Source organism: Cyprinus carpio, chromosome B9 (assembly GCF_018340385.1).
Source record: "Cyprinus carpio isolate SPL01 chromosome B9, ASM1834038v1, whole genome shotgun sequence".
NCBI classification, from domain to species: domain Eukaryota; kingdom Metazoa; phylum Chordata; class Actinopteri; order Cypriniformes; family Cyprinidae; genus Cyprinus; species Cyprinus carpio.
In genome coordinates, this window is record NC_056605.1 from 16,681,655 (window position 1) to 16,702,690 (window position 21,036).

The window sequence follows — 21,036 nt, forward strand, 5'->3', positions numbered from 1 at the left end:
TTTTTTTTTTTCTTTTTAAAGCATTGGAACATTATCATTGTTATTGACCAGGGGGGAAAGGATATTGTTACTGAACACATATCAATAGCAGGGCATGTTGTTAAATTATGGCGTAAGTTGTCACAGTGGGACATGCCATTAAAACAACCCATCCAACTGTTACCAAGTCCTCTCTCTCTGCTTCAAGTGTGAATACTATCTCAAAAGCCGTTTATGAGCACTATTCATTTTAAGCTAAACTTTTAAAATCTGGCAGTACACACTACAGTCTCCGAACTCATGGTGTCCTGGACACCAATGTTTCAATGATTCAGAAATGATGAATCACTGTCTGGCCAACTGAGATTATTAAGGAGTTATGGAGATAAAAGTTAGGATCGTGATTGTTCAGTAGAATTACTGCACACAGTGAGTATATATTAGCACAATTAGTTTTTTTGCTTTAAGCATCTGGTTTTGTTTGTACCTGGTGACGTTTGACATCAGACTTAACAATAGGATTATATGCTTTTCAGCTAAATTTAAACTGCATAATAACTATGAAACAATTCATAACACAGCATAAATGTTCAAAAGCAAAAAAAATAAATAAATAAACAGTTTGGTCAAAAACTATACAGGTGTTGGTCTGGGTAAAACCAACATATAAAACCTTTACTACAGAAAACACACACCTTTGTAATTGGTCTACCCAGTATGTAAATGCAACATAATTACACAAATTCCGAACGCACTTCTCTCTACTGCCACACACAAACCCCTCACAGAGAGGGCTGGGTTTATGTGTAACCAGCTCTATGGTTGGTTTCAATTCTTTACATATGTTGTTCTGATTGGGTAAAACGCTTGTCAATCAACACGGTGCCGCGCTTACGTAAAGAAATGGGCGGGTAAAGGCAGCGGAGGACAGAAAAAACAAAAACAATAATTCATGGAGTCGTTCTTGTTTAATGTTGTAAGACGGCGACTGACAGCAACGGAGAGGAGAAATCGCGATAAATTGAGTTCCGACCGCTCTAAAAAGGCAACCGACCGCGAACAACGGGACAATACATGTTGAAGGATTACATTCAGTGACGTTATCTGTTAATTCCGTCTAATATCTGGCGTCATATTGGCTGATGAAGTTATTTCGGAGGCTGTAACGTTACGTGCTAAGCTTTATTCAGCCGTCGACATGTCTTAGTTGAAAACGACGGTTTGTTTTAACTACATACCTTAGCAGCTCTGGAGAAGCTTTATGAGGTCGGGAATTGCAGGTTTGAGTCATTAACACCAGAAGGGAATGTTGATATAGCGCGTTTGGCCATATTGAAGTCCTCCACTGTCAACTTGAGCTCGCGCGTGCGCTCAATCGTGCGCGTGACCCCATTTATTTCACTTTATCTATGATCTGTTGTACTACATATATTATATTTAAGCATAAAGCGAAGTGAGCGTGATGTGGAAACATCGTTTAGGAATGTTAATTCCATTTTTATCCCCGTAAATGTGCATGCATTTAGTGACTTTCCAGGTGGTTCGGAGGCATTGAGCTGTTTGAAATTTTAGTTCCTTTGCGTTAACAACATTTTTTTTATCTCTATATTGTATGGCGGGTTCTATGCATAGGTTGTCCAGTTGTGCTGATCACTGGGTTTGGGAGCTGGCCCATTTACTGAATGAGTTTATTGAACGAGCTCGTTTATTCTGAGCGCGCGGCAGGGCAACATTTGTGTAGATACAGTATTCTTACGCATTGGAATTTTCTCGTTATTGTTATGGGTTTTAAAGCAAACTGCATAGACAGTCACAGATCACTTTATTTCTAAAAGCTCGTCTGCTTTGAATGAACTATCACCAGTGGACACTTTAATGTCGTTTCTAAATCGCCGAATCTGAGGACTACAAGCTGGCATTGGATTTTTGCACTGCCATATATCACTGACTCGGTGACATGGTTGTGTTACACTGACTGCTGACCAGTAGTTCGAGGAGAAACTTGAATGCAAAGACTTTTGGATTTTGTAGGACAAGACAGAAGATTAAAAAATGGGACCTGCAACAAAACTGGCTTTTGGAGTCTTCCTCATTTCCTGCTCCTCAGGTGGGTGTTAATACGCTTTGACCCCTTTAAATGCAATATGCATATACAGAGTGTACATTTGTGTCATGGCATGTCTCTTTTTGTGTGTATGTATGTTCCACCGGAGGCTGTTTCTCGTGTTACACCGCATTGAGATCGAATTCACTGGTTTCTCGTAAAATAGCTACCTAATACCATCTGAATATAATCTGAGCATGCACCATACAGGAGCAGCGTTTACTGCAAGGATTTTGCAGCTTATTTCCTCAGTAACTGGTCTGACGATTCCCCAACATAAAGACCTGTTCGGTGGAGTTGAGAAAACTAGTAATGCATTGAACTACTGTTAGTGCCAATAATATTAACCAATAACATTTTGCTGGCTGCTGCTGCTCATGCATGCATGTTTTATATGTTGCATGTAAACCCCCTCTACTGGTAGCTCTTTTTTATTATTATTATTGTTATTATTATTCATGGATGAGGACTGTTACATGTTATTATATGAGTGATTAAAAAGAAAGAAAGAAAAAAAAATATTTAATGAGGCCGGCAAGGCCAAAGGTCATATTTGCATGTGAGAAGATTAGATAAGATATGAATGCTGGAGTCACATGAGCATGCACCTTAATGTTATATTTGTTCAGGGATATTTAAGGAGCTGCAAGTCAAACGTCGGATGTCTCTTAACAGACTTTGTGATCAAGGTTTGAATTTTGCTTTTATTGAAAAATGCATAAGAGGCACAGTCTGTGCCTGTACTCAGTGTTCCCACTACACCCCTTATCTTGGATCTCACTTGCCTACACATCCCTGTGCTCTTTTGGCTACAGAGACAATTAATCAATACAATGTTATATTTGAGCACATCGCTTCGGTATTTATATCAGTCTTAAGGCAGGAGTATTCAGCAGCATCTGGGTAACATAAGAAACCATATCTTTTGGGTCACATTGCACATGCTCTCTCAGAGAGGAACTGGTGTAAACTAATGGGATGAGCATAATCCATTGAAGACCTCTGCACAAAGTGATATGAAGACACTTTTTTTTATGTGTGTAGTTGTGTTTTTTCAGCCACGATTAAGATCGTAGTCACTGAGTTGTGTTGTATTGCTGCATTACTCAACTGAATGTCCATTAGAGATACTTCAGGATGTCAGCGGATGTTTTGTCTGTATTTGGACCTTGTTTGCTACTGTTCATATACCGGATATAAATAAACAGTTTGATTTTGTGTGCTACATCTAAGCTATCACAAAAGTTTTGCCCAGGCATGAGTTTATGACTGCTGAGAGAATCAAGTCTGAACGCTTGCCCAGTCAAATGTAAATTATGCCTTAAACGTCATAACTCTTAAAATAAATCACAACTGGCAACATCTGACCAAAGCACACAGAAAAATAGGAAGCATAAAGAGGAATTTGAATTTTTGTATTTGTTTAATGGAAATTCCTTTGCTTTTTCAATGCTGAATGACAGAAAAAGATATTTATTTATTTATTTATTTATTTATTTTAGTTGGTGCTGTATTATTTTGTTATTCTTCAGTTTATTTTTTATGTCTATTTGACAAGATAACATGAATTGTGAAATGAAATGTATAATTTTTAATATTTTCCCCCTCCAATTTCTAGTCTAATCCTTTTAGAAATGATTAGATTGAACTCTCTGCATTTTTTTTTTTTTAATTAAAGCATTAGAGTGAAAAGCTTACACTTGTGTCTGATATTGATGCATTACAAATCTACACTGTAGTTTTGACATGAGACAAGTTATAGTTTAGCACCAATAGCAATTTGTAAACCTATACAACAGATACAAGATACATCTATTATTATTGTTATTATTATGATTTTGTGAACACTTTGTGAGTGTTACACAGTACCTCAGATGTAATGGATGACATACTAGAAGTTGGAAGTAATGTGCTTTATTTGACCTTAGATTGTTGATTGCAAACATCTTAGTTGAACTTACGAACTTTGTTCAGTGGCTTTGTTTGCTGTTACTGTTTTTGATGTAAACATTTACCAGCTATTAAAAGTACATGCCATGGTCAGCTGTTTTCATAAGAGCTTTGGTGGAACTGAGTGTCTTGCAAGATTAGCATTTAAAGCAAGCAAAAATCAGTTTGTGTTCCTCACAGAACGCATTATCATTTTGGCAGTTTGTATTAAAATGACACATTTATGCACAGTGTTTTGTGCATTTGTGATTGTGTTAGTGTTTTAGACTACATCATGACTGGAGTGCAGTATGGAAGTAATGGTGGTTCCTTTTCCAGTGTCTTATTCACTGTAATTTATCAGCACAGCTGTTGTGGGAACATTTATTTCACTTGTATAAAAGCCAGAAAGCTTAGCTGGGTCATTGTACAGCAACACAACTTTCTGAAACAAATCCCCAAAACAGGACATTTTGTGATAATATATATTTACTCTAGAAATCATCTTTTGTACAGCCGCAACAGGGTTGCTGGTGGGGAAATCGATAAATGTGCATTTGGAATAAACAGCTTATCACATCCGTTTTTATGAAGTGATGGTGATATCTATATTCAGTTTAAATATCTGGATGTTAGTAAGAAAAATAAAAACAATAATAATAAAAAAAAAACTTTCAGATCTCAGTCTGCATAGGTGATTGATTATGCTCATCTGTGATATCTCTATTGAAGGCATTTTGAGTAAAACAGCTCCATATTTAACGAAGCACATCCAAAAGACCTGAACTGAAAGCGACGTGACCTGTTTTACAGAATAGGGAAGTGCACAAGGTGTTCGAGTGTCAGCTCCAGGTTCAGGCTTATTTGATCATTAATGACATCATCTAGTCAATGTCGACTCAATTTTCATCACATAAATGTTGATTTTTAAAAATCTGAAGTCATTCAGCCCCTACTATATGGATTCATTTGGATCAACAAAATAAGTTCATAGCCTGAAGTGTATTACGTTTTCAGGTTGAATAGTTAGCCTAAGGTCAGTTCACTATTTATTCATATGCTGCAGCTGATTAGATCTGTGTATTGTGTGTGCTGTAGTGCTTTTATTGTTTATGATCTGTTATCTGTATGCCTGGAAATCCTGAGGGATATTGCGCAGAACTGATGATCAGGAACAGATTGTAACACCTATTGTAATTTTAAATGAGCATGTTTTCATGTTGACTTGTATGTGAAGTGTACCAGGGATTTTCCATATTTTCTTAAGACAGTGATACTTGCCAGTTGGTGTGATTTATGAAAGGCTGTGATTTAATTATTAAAATATATAGTCTGATGAACAGTGTGTTTTAGAGTGAAGCATGGCACTGTTTTATTTACATGAGCAGCTCTTAATCCAGTGTTTTCAGTGGCTCTGAGAGGCTTGGTTCACAGTAAATGCTGCTCCCCATGAATTCTGTAAGTGCTGTGAGTTTGGCTCACTTATAGCATGCATGAGAAGAGGCAGCATGTGCCAACCACCTTCTCCAATGTTGTAATGAAAGTTGTTGTCAACAAAAGAGAAGCTTTAGTTTAAAATAAATTGTCTATGGTTTGATGTTTGAAAGAAGAAAAAAAAGACTGGCATCCAAAAATGAAACATTTTCATTATTATAATTTTTTATCAGGTTTTCCTTTTTGTTCTTACAATATCAAGTGTTTGATTAATGTGGGAATGTCGTATATCGTTCATTCTTGATGCGTTAGGAAGACAGCATAAATAAGTGGTGTCAGAACTTCTGGCTTGCTGTACTTGACTTTAGTCTTTCTTAGTTTAGTTGGTTTATCTCAGTAAAGAATCTTTACCCAGATGTAATCAGTGTTCTCGGCTCCACCATGTTTCTTTAATGCCAATTGGATGGGAGTTTTCGGCCCAGTATCAAATGTTGGTATAAACCCATGAGCTCAGTTTGTCACACTGTTATAAAACAATACTCATTCACCCCGTTAAGTAAAGTCACATCACTAATATTTAAACAGCAGGCTAGATGGACTAAAGAGGAATGGCTTTCCATACACAGGAGGAGAGGCTCAAAAATGGAAAGTCTTTCAATTAAAGTTATTTTGTATTGATCTCTGTGATCCTGATGATACAAACACATTATAATTTGATTCTTGCCATATTTTTTATTTTGCCTAAAGCACTAATGTGTGATTGATAGCTTGACCTTGAGTTGCTTCGCAGTGTATTTTGATCCTTGCCAACTGGACTTCCATGACATAGGCAGGTTGCAGCCACTGTTGCCCAAGATGCAGATGCCTCTGTGAATAATTTACAACCATGGTTGGCCACTGCTGACGGAAGGGCTATTTGAAATAAAATGTGCTGCCTTTGTCCTCTAACAGTCTGCTTTGACCTGTGCCATAGTTTTCCTGTTTCTTTGTGACAGACGTGGTTAAATCGTGATCGAGTAAATGTATCTGTTTCTCACTTTAACTGTAGATGTATTTAAGGCTTCTAGCTCTAAGAGCTGCTTGGCCTAAATATTCTGTATATGAATGATTTTTCAAAGAATGGCAGATTAAACCTGTCATCCCTGGATGCGTTGTCAACCCCTGAACAAGATTTCCAAGTGTCTTCCAAAATGTTGTTTTATTTCGCGTCTGTACATGAATTTCAATGTGTTTGCAAACAACTCGGAGTGTGACACAAAGTCAAGTTGCCTACTGACAGCTAGACACAGGAACAAAGGCTGATCCAGCTTGTTTTCTTGAATGTGATCGTTCATTTCATGCAACATAGATCTGTGATCATGCGCACCAGAGCTTTCAGATAGTCCTGTGGTGGTGTTTGGTTTAGGGGGGCGGAGGGAAATCAAAGCAGATTAAAAGGATTTGCAGCAAAAAGTGTGTTAAACATGATTGACAGCTGATTGACTTATAAATTGTATACATTGGCGAGTCAGTGGTGTGTCCAGATTTATTTGCACAAAAATATAATTCATACAGACAGTAGACTTATAGCTTAAAAAATATTAATATTTGAAAGTTTGGCTGTCAAATCAAATTCATAAGCCATAGGGTTTGTTAAACATCATGTGACCAAACTCAAAAACTGCTCTTCACTCATCCGGTTGTCAGAGAAGGTGGTAACACCAGATGAACCAACTGTGAAAGCTATATAGTTTTAGCTAACCTAATTAATGCTTTTTATTGTGTCTTTATTCAACTATCTGGACATTAGTGAAAAGAAGAAAAATTTAAAATAAATTAACAGCAGAGGGATAATCCTAACAATGATTTCTACTGTGTAGTTCCTGAATGCATCATTAGTGAAATAGTGCCTTATTCAACTTAGCACATGCAGAGGACCTAAATAGTGTATCCTAGTTTACAGAATACAGAAGTTTGTTTTGCGAAAATTGTGATGTTATGTGACAAGGAAACCATAAAAGGATCTCTATAGACCTCATTACTGTTTTTTTCAAGTTTTTTATGTAAAATAATTTTAACTTTGTTTTGTTTAACTATCATTCATGATATTCATGATTCATATTTTTTTTCTAAACGATTAAATGTGTACATTCCTTTTTCTGAATTCATCTTTTTACTGTATATCCAGGGACTAACTTTAGTAGTTACTTTTTTGCTGTATTACAATGCAGAAGAAATCATTGCAAATATTTATAAAACAGTGTTTTTCAGTAAAAGACTGGCTTAACAATTGGCAAGAATATGTAAGAATTCTTAAAGGAGACATATTATGCCCCTTTTTACAATATGTAATGTAAGTCTCAGGTGTCCTCAAAATGTGTCTGTGATGTTTCAGCTCAAAATGCCCCACAGATCTTTTATTATATCAACTTGAAAATGCCTATTTTGAGTGGAAGCAGAAACATGCTGTTTTTTCGGCCCTGTCTCTTTAAATGCAAATGAGCTGCTGCTCCCCGCCCCCTTTTCCAGAATGCAGCTGCAACATTACAGTTCGTGCCTGCTAATGATAAAAAATATGTTTTTGTTTTGGTTGTGATGTTTATGTTTATGTAGTTGTGGTCTTTTGTTTTATATGATTTTAGTTTTCTCATATAGTGTTTTCTGAGTGCACACATCTGAAGCACACGGACAGAAAGCGGCTGTCACAGCATGTGAGTACTAAACTAAGTTCTCATTCACTCAAGTTTACATTTAAAACACACAAGTTACAAAAACAGTCAGTTATGTCAGTGAAGGTAAACATCTTGGAAATAAATCGCATGTTTATTTTAAATTTGTGTGGCAGCAGCAATATACAATAAATAAATCATTAAATCCACTGCTCTGTTGTCTCCTCTGAGGCTGGGATTCTAAACACTGTTCTGTGCTCATCTGTGCAGCCAAAGTTTTGCTCAAACTTTTGCCATGGCATTAGAGCTGGTACACCGTTGTCGCTTGTGAAATCAAATGACGACGCCATGGGTGGAATCGTGCAGATTAAGGGGCGGTAATATTATAATCAGATCCCTTTGCAACGTCACTAGGGAAGCAAAATCAGACGTGCTCGTTTTTTCAGACGCTTGCAGAAAAAGGCTTACCAAAACAAAGTAACTGGGTTAATCTTTTTCACGTTTCCTTGGTTGGTCTAGATGCACCGGGGACCTGATTATACCACTTAAAACCTGGAAAAGTCAGATTTTCATGATATGTCACCTTTAAAATAGTTGCTTCATTCTAACAATATCCATATCCGAAAGAACTGTCTTGAATGCCAGGAATTGTGTTCGTAATGGTAAAGTGCAAGGTCTCACACTGCTTGAGAGGGCTTTTGTCTGAGCTTCTCAGTTGGAGCATAGCCTAAGATGCTCAATTATGCAGTGAAAAAATCTTTAAAAGATGTTTTGTTGGAGTTATTATAGAGTGTTTATAACTGAGGTTCAGCATTTATATGCAACATTGCATATGTATTGATATATTTTATTCATATTATATATAAAGTTTAGTCCTTTGAACTGTTGAAAACTGGCTTACAATGTGCAGTGGACACAGACTCTGTAATACTCTGATTCGAGTGGCAGTGCAACTGTTTTGGAATATCTCAGACAAATGATTATTTGAATGTGGTCAGAATAGCAAACATAAAATGTATGGAATCAGATTTGCGACTTCACATTAGTAGATGATTGAAATCCAGATTTCCAGAGATTGCAAAGCAAAATATTAAAGACTATGAAATCTCTAGTGCTCTATATCAATTAAACCATCCTGATCTACAAAATTGTCCATGCAGTTTCTTTTTATGCTGACCATTCATGAATTGGCACATTGACATTTCTACTTTATTGATGCCAGTTTTGAGGGTGGCCTGAAATAGAGCGCCTCATGCCACCCTCCTCCATTGCTTGGGTCTTGTTTGCTCTTGCCGTTAAAGTGCATATCAAGTAATTGGATCGCTGTCTGATTGCAGTTAAATTGTCCCAAACCACATAAAGGTTCTTGGGTGTGTTTACATGGACAATTTTATGTGCTTTAAACCAATAGAATATCAATTGAATAACTAGCTGATTACTCAACACGCTTTTTAACTCCAAATGTAATGAGGCTCATTGGTGGCCAGTGCACTATGTGAGTTCATCTAGTCACTATGTGTCTTATGATGTATGCAGGTATGGTAGTTAAACACTGACGTCTGCATACTGAAGCAGGGCTCCAGACTTACTATTTTAACTATTTTAACTAGGAGCACTGTAGCCCCTGACTGTTTTTTTTTTTTTTTTTTTTTTTTTATGAGCACAAGCAGAAAATTTAGGGGCACACCTTAAATCAGCCCGCAATGCAATCGTTCACATATTTTCCCATTTTAAATGTATTACTGACAAATGCTTTGATATTAAAAGTGCATTATTATTTAAATATATATGAAATGAAAAACATTACTATTGTTTTGCATTAATATATAGTATAGCACTAAGCTTGAGTTGGGAAGCTTACAATATTTATTTAATTGACGACAATAACTTGCAAAATCAACTTTTTTATATAGTAAAGGTATATATTGTACTCTTATTAAATGTACCATTATTCTTCTGTTGTTAACTGACAATGAACGCTGATAATGAACGTGGATTTGCGCAGCTTGTCAGTTAACAACGGCTCTGTGTAGTAACAGCTGCTCTATGTGAAATCCCGCACCTGATGGAATTTACTGCTGATTAGAGAACCGGCTTTACGGACAAGATGCGCATTAATTATTGGACGATATTTATCGTGTACTCCTAGTTGATTTCAAAATGCACCTACAGTTTTTCAGTTGAATAAAAGACTGTTTTTCCCAGTATTTTTCATCGAGGATTTCTTTAAAAATGTCTAAAAATCTTGTCTCGTCTCGTTCTAGTGAAACCAGTCTCGTGTCTTGTCTCGTCTCGTGGGATAAGTGTCTCGTCACACCCCTACTGGATACACATGCACACTTCACAAAATCTCACAGCTGGATTCGACTAAGTTTGTGAAATTAAATGTTCATTAGTCATTCAAAGGTTTGTTTAAATTCTATAAATGTGTATTTGCTTAATGCTGATGGCAAACGAGAAAGTAATATAATGTTTACCTTTCTATTACTAATAATATATAAGCAATCATAATATATAATACTTTCTGTATACATTAATTCCTTTGTTTAACAATTCTATTGGATTATTAGACAGACTTTCAGACAGAAACAACGACAGTATACAAGAGGGGGAATGTGAGGACTGTGTGCTCAGGCGCTGCCACTCTCAGCACCGTCAAAATAAAAGTACTGCCTCGAACACATCGGCCAAGCAAATGCCAAATATTGGCGTTGGCGATATATCAGTTGACCACTAGTATTAATTGTCTCCCTCTGTCCATCTTCCGCCTGTCCGCCGTGCCAGCGCTCATTCAGTAAAAATTTTAACTGAACACAAACTGTCGGGGCGGGCCTTTATGCAAAAATGGAAATGCTTGTGTGAATTTGTTCCATTTACAGATAAAGATATGACCATAAACTGAAAGTTTTTGCGCTGAGGATGCACACGCATCTGTCAAACTGCCTGACAGTGCAAGACATTACGCTAATGCATTAGCTTAGAGCTTAAAGGGGGCATAACACACACAGTTTCACCCAATCTCATGTTAATATTGAGTACCTATAGAGTAGCACTCCATCCTTCATATCTCCAAAAAGTCTTTAGTTTTATCATATTTATAAAAGAAAGATACAGCTTTATGATTCTCTCCAGAAAAAGCCAAGCTCCTGGAGGCGCACCATGGCCGGAGCTAAAGAGTGACGAGCACTTGATCGCAGAATGCCAACAAAACAGACATTTGATGCCGTTTCAATTACAGTCTGCAGTTCTGAATCATGACTGGGATCTTTTATCGCTGGGACCGCTCCATCTTTCAGTATCAAATGATGATCAAATCCAGCGAACTGGACCGTTTATAAAACGTTCGTCAACATACACACTTGTGACTCTGTTGCTGTCCCGGAAAAGCAAACTGCATCCACTGTTAACATAACGCTGGGTTATTTAGGAAGCTGAACAAAGTAATCTTCCCCTTACAACCAAAAACACACTTCTTTGGAAAGTCTTCCCGAGTGAGTCCAGTGCAGTGCTGCCGCCGGATGAAGCCCGTTGATGGGTGTGGGCGATCGAAAAAAACTCTTGGAAACTTGTACGAACCCGGAAGTAAGATTTTTGGCACAGAAATACTCAGTCATACGTCCAAATTGTTTTTTGAAACTTTGTTCATGCTTAGCATGATAATCCAACTCTTTAACAGTGTAACCCACTCTGAATGCATGAAACCGCATCGTAACCCCCTTTAAAATAAAGAATCTCATGTTTTGAGCAGCTTTTGTCACGTTCTTCTCCTGCAGCATCTCATTCTGTTTCCTCCACTATTTTTTAGATGCATTTTGTCCATAAAAAATGCATAATTCAGTGCTGTAATTTGACGCAACCGGCTAATTGATAATGAGAATCGTTGTCGATGATTTTCATTATTGATAATAATCGATTTTTTTCGATTAGTTGTTGCAGCCCTAGCCTGATCACATGCAAATGTGTGGACAGTCAGCCCTGTAGATCACATTTAGAAAAACAAATAGAACTTTTATGATCTAAGACACACAGTTTAAGCTATTTGTTGCAGTGTGCTTTTAATAGAGTATTTTAAATAATTCATAAGTCATTCTAATGCTTCATGGAAAAAGACTGTTAGGAATATAAATTTGAATGCATTAGGTTATTTTGAGGGGCAAAAGTTCCTCTATTAAAAGAAAAAAAAAATACAGAAGTTCTCTTTATTTCTGAAGTGTATGACTAGAGTAAGAGGAATAACAAACAGTTATAAAGCGAATCAATTAAACATTAAGCATTGTCTAATAGTAAATTGGGTGTATTGTCATTTGTTACAGCACAAGAAGTTTAAAAACTGAAGCGTTGTGACGTTAAATGAAGAAATATTTTGCATTCTGCACTTCGAGGTCACTAAGCAAATAATCAAGTTTGTGACATTGATCTTGTGAAACTTCGTACAGTTGGTCAGATGTGGTTTTTTCATTAAAGCACAAGATGCTCTTTGGATCACTCTTAAATCTGAAACGGTAATTGATAACATTATGCTTTGGCTTGATTGTGTTATCAAACAGCTAATAATGTGTTTCTAACGTTACACAAACCATATTCCAGGAAATTGACAGAACTGGCATATGTTTGTGACGGTAGAAAACGGGGCTTTTTCAAACCACATTATTGAAACTGTCTTTGGTGCACTGCAGTTTTAAGGAGAAAATGCTTAAAGGGGTCATACGACATTGCTAAAAAGAATTATTTTGTGTGTTTGGTGTAATGCAATGTGTTTATGCAGTTTAAGGTTAAAAAAAAAACATTATTTTCCATATAATGTATTGTGACGGGACGAGCCAACGACAGACACAGTGGGCGTGGCGTCAGGCCTCGGAGAGGTTTTTATTTAACAGAAAAACCAAACAAAGGGGGAATAAAGTGTCCAAAAGGGGAAGAGTGTCCAAAACAACAGGGAATCTGGTGTCCTCGTCGTGCTGCGGGGCTCGTGGGGGTCTGGCAGTGTTCATGGAGGAAGGGTCCAGGTAAGGGGCGGAGTCCGGCGGCCGCACGCGCTCCCCTCTTCGGTCCGGGGCGCGAGGGGCGGCGGCTTCTTCTAGCGGCTTCATCCTCCTCGCTGGCCGCGGCGCTTGTAGGGGAAGGACGGCCCGGCATCCTGGCCCGACGGCCGTGTAGACGGGTGCGGTTCTCGACCGGACCGCGGGTCCGGCAGCTCACGTCTCTGGTGGTGGCGCGGGAGTCCCTCAACGCACCCTTCCTGGACCCACGAGGACACCAGTGTGCATGCACGGGGAAAGAGACCGGTCTCCCGAGGAGAGGCGCGTTGGGCTTTTAAACAGCGGTGGTGATGAGGCTCCATTTCCTTCAGGTGTGCCCCATCACACGCCGCCAGCCCTGACTCGTCCAGCGCCCCTCCTCTCTCACACACCCACTCCTATCGGGAGCCTGGTGAAGGGCGGCGATTTAGGACGGGGTGCCGGTGATTATCAGGGAGGAGGCAGCTGACTCGTCACAGTATACATATGTATAATGTATACAGATACATATAATGCGTATCGCGCTGTGTAAACATAAAACCATGTTTGCATTTGTGATCGGAAAAACAACAAACAACAAGTGCTACTCTACACTGCTCAAAACTTGCGTTTGAATCGTCATTGGCAAATTCTTTATTTATAAAAAACTTACTTAGAGGCTGTGAGTCAGAAGCGCCAGACTGTCCTTGCAAATTTGGAACTGCCCCACTTTATAGAAACAGCCGTTGTGCCACAGACGCATTGGGCGGTGTTATGCAAATCTTCCAACATCGTGACGTAGACATATTGGGGCGTTTTAGAATGAGCCGGTTTAGGAGGGCATGGTTGACTCTTAACTTTTATAAAGAATATCTCTTTGGATTTGAGACTTTAGTCTTTGCAACATTACAGATCTTCTTTATACACCAAGAGCTTGTAAAACTCAGAAGAGAAAGGAAAAATTGATATCGCATCATATGACCCCTTTAACAAGTTGACTGATGATTTTGATCATGGTTTGTCTTTATGCCTATTAAAAACACCAGATAGAGAAGTAAAGAACATTCAAAACTTGATTTTCACCACAGGGTGGGAACGGATGCAATATAGAAGCATGTTCGTTATTGGTCACAGATATTACTTCCCTATTGTATATACATTACAAATGTACCTGAATCCAAATGTACAATAATGCAGTTATGTGTAATCTGTAATCTCTCTTTCTATCTATGCTAAGAGTTTAAATGTGTCAGAGATGGAAAATGCAAGCATGGTGAACTTTAAATATGCCATCAGCAGCCCACTTCTAAACCTTTCAAAAAACCTTTGTTTCTAATGTGGAGGCAAAGTGTTGGTCATCAAGTTCGTTTTGTGTAGGAAACCACCATAAGTGATCCATTAACATTACGGCGTATGGTCTGTTCACTCACTGTGTTGGCTGTCATTCATGGGCTGTGTTCAGAGTGTTTTTAAGCTGCCTCTTCTACCAGCTCGATATATTTACCCTGTTGTTTTACCTCGTATAACCCTGCTGACTCAGAGGAGCCTGTGTATTCCTGTGTCTCATATTAAAAACCGAGAGCAGCTCAGCGGAGGGGCAAGAGCTGTTGTCAGGAAGAGCAGTTGTAGAATATGGGTCAAAGATTTATTGAGCCATCTCCTTGTTAGTGTAGAGGGCAGGTGAGTAATTCCCTTATGTTTGCCACTTGTAATTAGTTTTTAATTTATTCTAGATGTTTCCTAACAGATGCTGGAGGCATTGGAGCAATTTGGGGTGCTCCATTTGTTATTTAAAATAAGTAAATGTAATTCTTCCTCTGGTGATCATTGATGTGCATCCTGTGCACCACCGTTCTTTTCTACCTTGATGTGACAGTAATTCTAGCATATTTCCTTCTAATCCCAATAACAGTGACTTGTGTCTCTGGAACAAATCCTGAGGATTTATCCCCACTAAGGGCAATTAGCAAATTAATTCCAACCAAAATAATATTCCTTGAGGATTTTGTTTTTGTAGTGCGATAAACAGTAGCAATACCTATTTTTTCCAACAAATTATTGTTGTTTCATTTTATTAAATTGCCAGTGAATAAAATAAAACTTGTTGCAGATATGTTTAATTATACATTGTCATATGCATGGCCATTTAATATAGGCTGATTTACATTTTGTCAAATGTAAAAATTACACATAACTGTAACCGTTCAATAACATATCTTTTCGAATCGGACAAATAAATCTACTTTCAGTTGTAGTAATAGGAAAATTAAATTCAGTTCTGTCAGCAAATCTGTCATCCAAGCTTTTCCAGTAAAAGAAGTGAGTTGTCTTTGATTGTCCAAGATTCAGTTTAGTCTAATTCATGTAAAAGAACCACACCATTCATTTCCCATGTATTTACATACATACACTACCATTGTTGCATGACACTTTAGAAATCATTCTAATATGCTGATTCTGTGCTCATTTCTCATTATTAGCAAAATTTTAGTTGCATAAACTACATAAACTATCAGTATTTTTTTTTAAATAACCTTTTGTAACATTATAAATATGTTTACTGTCTCTTATGGTCAATGTAATGCATCCATCATAAATAAATGTTAATTTATTCCAAAAAGTAAGCTTTTTGACAGTGTGTGTTTTATTTTATGTAATATTTAGTTTGTTTATTTCACTGTGACACTCCTAAATAGTGATGTTGGAAGCACTAGTTTGTGCTATGCGCACATGCATACACACGTGCATTAGGTGTTAATGAGCCATTTCTGCTGTCATTGTGGTAATAAAAACACTGACGTGCAATGAAATTTTTGGACTGAAGATGCCGTATATGTGGTCATGGAGTGCATACACTTAATTGTTTTTCTTAAAAGAAGTGGCTTAAGAATTTTTGGAGCATACAGAAGTGCTGTTTGTGACATGTGAAGAATGTTCTTGTAATTGATTTATTGCAGTGTACGTGTATTGTTTTCTGTTCCATTCAACTGTACCCAGCACGGTGCCACCACTAAACCTGTTCAACCAGTCCTCAAATACCTGGCCCAAAGCGTAAACTGTTCCTTGTGCTAAAAAAAACATCAGCTCAAGCGTTGCAAAATGTCTGGATCACAGAGGTTCCCATAGATGCAAGATTGCCGCCGATCTAGTGTTTCTAACTCTTGACTTTCCGTTCTATTCTGTTACGCTCCGTTGAAATGTTTTTGAGTGCAAGAGAGCATCTTTTGTAAACGTTCAGAAGGAGACTAAGTCTGCTCAACCTGCACAAGATTCTTAGTGTCTTTGAACAAGCTTAGCAAGTGAAGTAAAAATCTCATTCCACTATTTGCTTCTTGTGCTTTTTTTTTTTTGGTCTTGTCTCTTAAGTGATGGTGATGACACGGTGTGTGTTTTGAATAATTTCACAACACTCATCACATCACTTCAGTGCCATACTTGAACTCAATCTGAGTTGTGGTTGTTTCAGGAAGAAGTTGGGAAACCACCCTCCACCACATCCTGTTTTAGAGCCCTTCTGTGTTAATCATGCTCACTACTTTATGGTTGTTGTTTTGGTTAACCAAAACTCTTGCTAGCCAAATGTTTTTTTTTTTTTTTTTTCAGCCGTATGGTTGCCTGTGAATTAGCTTCTGCAAACAATATGAAGTCCCACCTGTGGATCTCACTTTTTTGAGTTATATTAAACCACTTTTATATCTGTTATAAACCTCCAATATCTAACATCTTCGATTGATATTCAGCTGCCAATCCGTGACTGCTGGTTGTGGTTTGTGCTTTATACTTTGGGTTGAGTGTAAAGTCTTGTGAGTGATCAATGAAGCAGGTCTCCGCTCTCACTGCAGGCAGTCCATGTCTTAACCGGCCTCCCCTGTGGTTTTCTTTTCCAGGTGCCATTCTCGGCCGATCAGAGAAACAAGAGTGTGTGTTCTACAACTACAACCCCAGCTCGGAGAACCGAGGAAATCGCAGCAGTATTGAGACTTGCATGGGAGAGAAGGACAAGAGGCTTCATTGCTACGCAACTTGGCGAAATGTGTCAGGATCGGTTGAAATAGTAAAGCAAGGCTGCTGGCTTGATGATGTCAACTGCTATGACAGGTAATCTCTAGTGGTTTTATGCCTGTTTGACACTACCAAGAAACCAAGATAGTTTGAAACAAATAACTGAAGTGGGGAGGATTTCTGATTAATTGACTGGGAGTTTTTTAAATTTATATATTCGTTCAAATAAAATTGGATGTAACAGTTTTATAGTTTGTTTTATTATTATTATTCATTGTCATAATGTGGACCATTGAGAGTTAACTGCACAAACTTGAATTAACTTTATTCAGTGCTTGCTCTGACGAATTCACTAAATTTGTTAGAATGATTCAAACTGGTAATCCAGCAGTGTATGAGGCTTTTTGACCTCTGTCACTGTTAGTCAACATCATTTTAAGTGTCAGGTTCTGTAGTCACATTACATATTTCCCTCTGAATATCGATTGTTTTGATTTCACTTATAGAGGCTTTGCTTGAACCTTTCAGCAGCACACATACAATCAGCATTTATTTTTGACTGTATCGTTGTTTCCAAAGCTGTTACTGTAGTGAAGATGTTTTTGCTACTGACATGCAGTTTTTCACTTGTTTTGACATCTGTAACATTTGTGCAATTATTGTCAAATTAGATTAATATATTAACTATAGTGCTAAAAATATTGCATCGTGAGGTACACTACCATTCAAAGTTTGGACTCTGTAAGATTTTAAATTAATGCATTTATTATATAGAAAATATGCATTTCATGGATCAAAAGTCACAGTAAAGACATTCATAATTTTACAAATGATTTCAGTTTCAAAAATCCTGTTCTTTTAAACTTTTTGTCAATACCTGAAAAAAAAAAAAACTTGGCTACTGTTTTTAACCTTAACAAGAAGATTTTTTTTTTTTTTTTTAGAGCATCAAAGTAGTGTATTAGAATAATTTCTAAAGAATCATTTGACACCGAAGACTTAAAATTGTAATATTATTTCACAACATTTCTGTTTTTTACGGTATTTTTGATCAAATAAATTCAGCCTTGGTGAGACTTCTTTCAAAAAACACAAAAAACTTAAAAATTGTACCAACACCAAACGTTTCAAAAGTAGTGTATGCTTTTTTTTTCCTTTTTCCCCAAGCATTATTTAACTTCAAAATTGCCTAAATGGTCTAAATTGTCCATGGTCAATGATACGTACATTACAGAAAGATTACTCCACACATTCATTTAACCAAATACTTCCTTCTCAAGATTTCACAGTATTTCAGATAAAGACTTGTGTAAACATGTTTCCATGTTGAGAATTGGTTGTGAACCTTGTAACCTCCATCCACGATAGAGGAGATATTAAAAACAGTTTTATCAGTGCATCTGCCCCTATGCAACAGGTAGCACTGCTGGCAGATCAGGAAGCGTTTCTCCTGAACGGAGGTGTTTTGATAGCGTGCAAAGGCAGCAGCACTTCTCTTGTCCTAACATGCTGCTGAGCCCGTTTACCTCATTTGTTGGAAGGATTTTTTTTTTTTTTCATGCACATTGCACTGCCATGTCAAGTCCTTAGGTAGCTAAGCAAGTATTGCGAACACTTAATGGCGCGTGTGCGTCGCAAGCAGGAACGGACTCACTTTTCTGACTAAATGCCTCTGAAATGTCATCCATTCCCCTCTTATTTGTTCATTTGCACCTGTGTGTGTATATCTTAAGGATTATTGGTGTGCTGCTAAGCTTTGTTTATCTTCTTTAAGCCAACCTGAGAGCTCTGCTTTGATGTGGGCTGCCAGATTTTAAAAAAGTATCTCTTTGGCATAGGCTTTTTCCGCCCATGTGTATTTATCCATTTGTTTGCTCTTTAACCCGGGCAAAATCCAAATAAACCTTGCAGCATGCATATCTTAATTATCTCCAAATGTGATGCCATCTTTGTTTTATTGCCAAAATTATTTTAATGATTCAGAAAAAAATGTGTTGCCAATCTATCTTTTTTCATTGTTTTTAAATCAAATTGATTACATAACATATTTAATTGAATTAATTACATGTAATCAATATGTACTGTTGTGCACCTTTGTTGTGTTTTTTCGTGAACTTATGAAACATTGAAAATATGTTGTCCCCCAGAAGTTTCAGTGGTGGAAAAAATGACTGTTGTATTTTGTTCTATTAGTATGTCAAATTAAAAATTATTCTGCAAATGTCCATAAAAGAACAACAGTTGTGAGCTGACAGATCTGCTTGATCTTTATCTTACAGCACTGAGTGTGTTGAGAAGAAGGAGGACCCGGATGTGTTCTTCTGCTGCTGCGAGGGCAACATGTGCAACGAGAAATTTTTCTATAACCCTGACACACAGCCAGTTCAGAGTAAGGCTCCCCTCAGCGACACAAACAGCAAAGTCTTTAAGGGTATTGGAAGTTCTTCAGTTATACCCCTTCCTTTGATGTAATTGTGCTGTCGATGTGAAACCCTCCTTTATGTCTTTGTCTCCTCATAACCTGTATTACCTCATATCCTCGTTATCAAAATCATTAATTAGGGCTGGGCGATATGCCGATATTATCATATATCGATGATGTCTCGTAAGTATCGCATTGTCAGCAGTCAGGTAACGGACGATTATGAACATTATTGGGGGGGGGGTAAACCTAGTAAGTTGCAAAAAAATATTTTACATAGCCCCATATATCACCATATAGGTCTTTTTGCATGCAAGAATGAAATAATACGAAAATTGAAAAGCTATTCCAATTTTCGGAAATCAGATCAGATGCGTAAGGTCAGGAATCAAATTACTTGTTATAAAATTACATTTCGATTCTGCTTCTCGATTTCTGTATGCACATTTATTGTTATTTCAAAAGATTCAACTGCAGGAAGATGAAATAGAACTCACTTCTAAACTCGCACTCTGTTTTCTGTGTGATGTTTTTAGCAGGTCCGAGCTGTATTAGCGCATCTCTATCCTGGTAAAGGGGGTGGTGAGCAGCAGCTCATTTGCATTTAAAGACACAGGCCCAAAAAACAGCGCATTTCTGCTTCCACTCAAAATAAGCATTTTCAAAATTATATAATAAATGATATGTGGAGTATTATGAGCTGAAACGTCACAGACACATTCTGGGGACACCAGAGACTTATATTACATGTTGTAAAAAAGGGGCATAATATGTCTCCTTTAATATAGACAGATCATTATTAGGCTGGGCTACTGTACAAATTTTCTTTTAATGACTGCCGTATTCGCAAGTATTTTACAAGCAAATTAAGTGCATGTTTTTATCATGTGTAAAATTACTGATTAACATTGCAGATAAAAGTAGCTGGTTTTTTTTTGTTTGTTTTTTTTGCACCCACAATATACTATAGGCGTACTCAGGGATGGAAATTAACTTTTTTTTGGCCACTGTGGCTGGTGGATTTCAAAATCTACCAGTTACTCAATGTTTTTACCAGCCCCTTTTTGTTTTTAACCAACAATGTGTAACTGCATGTGAAAATTAATACTTCAAGATCTACAATACTTAAGCAGTTTATTTAATCTCAGTAAGTTTCAATGAAATACTGACATTTTCTCTTTCAGTGATGCTCAAAAATGCTGCCTATCTAGGCAGCTTACTAGGTTTTGAAACAGCCGACTCTTGTAGCTCATTCTCTCAACTCCGTAGCCCAACCGGATGATACACTGCACTCAACTTTGCACTCAACTCTGCATCCCCCAGACATCAGTTATTAGACACCGATAATACTGTTTGTTAGTTTGCTTATTATGCCGTTAAAAACAATAAGATAAACACAAACTGTCCATATAATCTAAAATGTTGCAGAATGCTGGAGGAGAATGAACTTACCGGGGTTTGACAGAGACGTGACAGTATGCGGAAATTTGTGCGCGATAACAAATTCAACTCTTCACGCGA

The 21,036-nt window shown here is 37.4% G+C and overlaps 1 protein-coding gene across 4 annotated transcripts in view; it reads left to right on the forward strand.

The window, feature by feature from the left end:
* Window positions 1-952: 952 nt before the first annotated feature.
* The window catches only part of acvr2aa (activin A receptor type 2Aa), a 45,228-nt gene continuing 25,144 nt past the window's right edge, over window positions 953-21,036 (forward strand). For 2 of the 4 annotated variants that reach the window (XM_042731179.1, XM_019074172.2), the window contains exons 1-3: window positions 953-2,086; window positions 16,979-17,189; window positions 19,373-19,524. In XM_042731179.1, coding sequence (XP_042587113.1) covers window positions 2,032-2,086; window positions 16,979-17,189; window positions 19,373-19,524 — 418 coding nt within the window. In that variant the 5' untranslated portion in view covers window positions 953-2,031. The remainder of the gene's footprint in view (window positions 2,087-16,978; window positions 17,190-19,372; window positions 19,525-21,036) is intronic. The other 2 variants (XM_042731180.1, XM_019074173.2) reach the window with 1 other exon arrangement.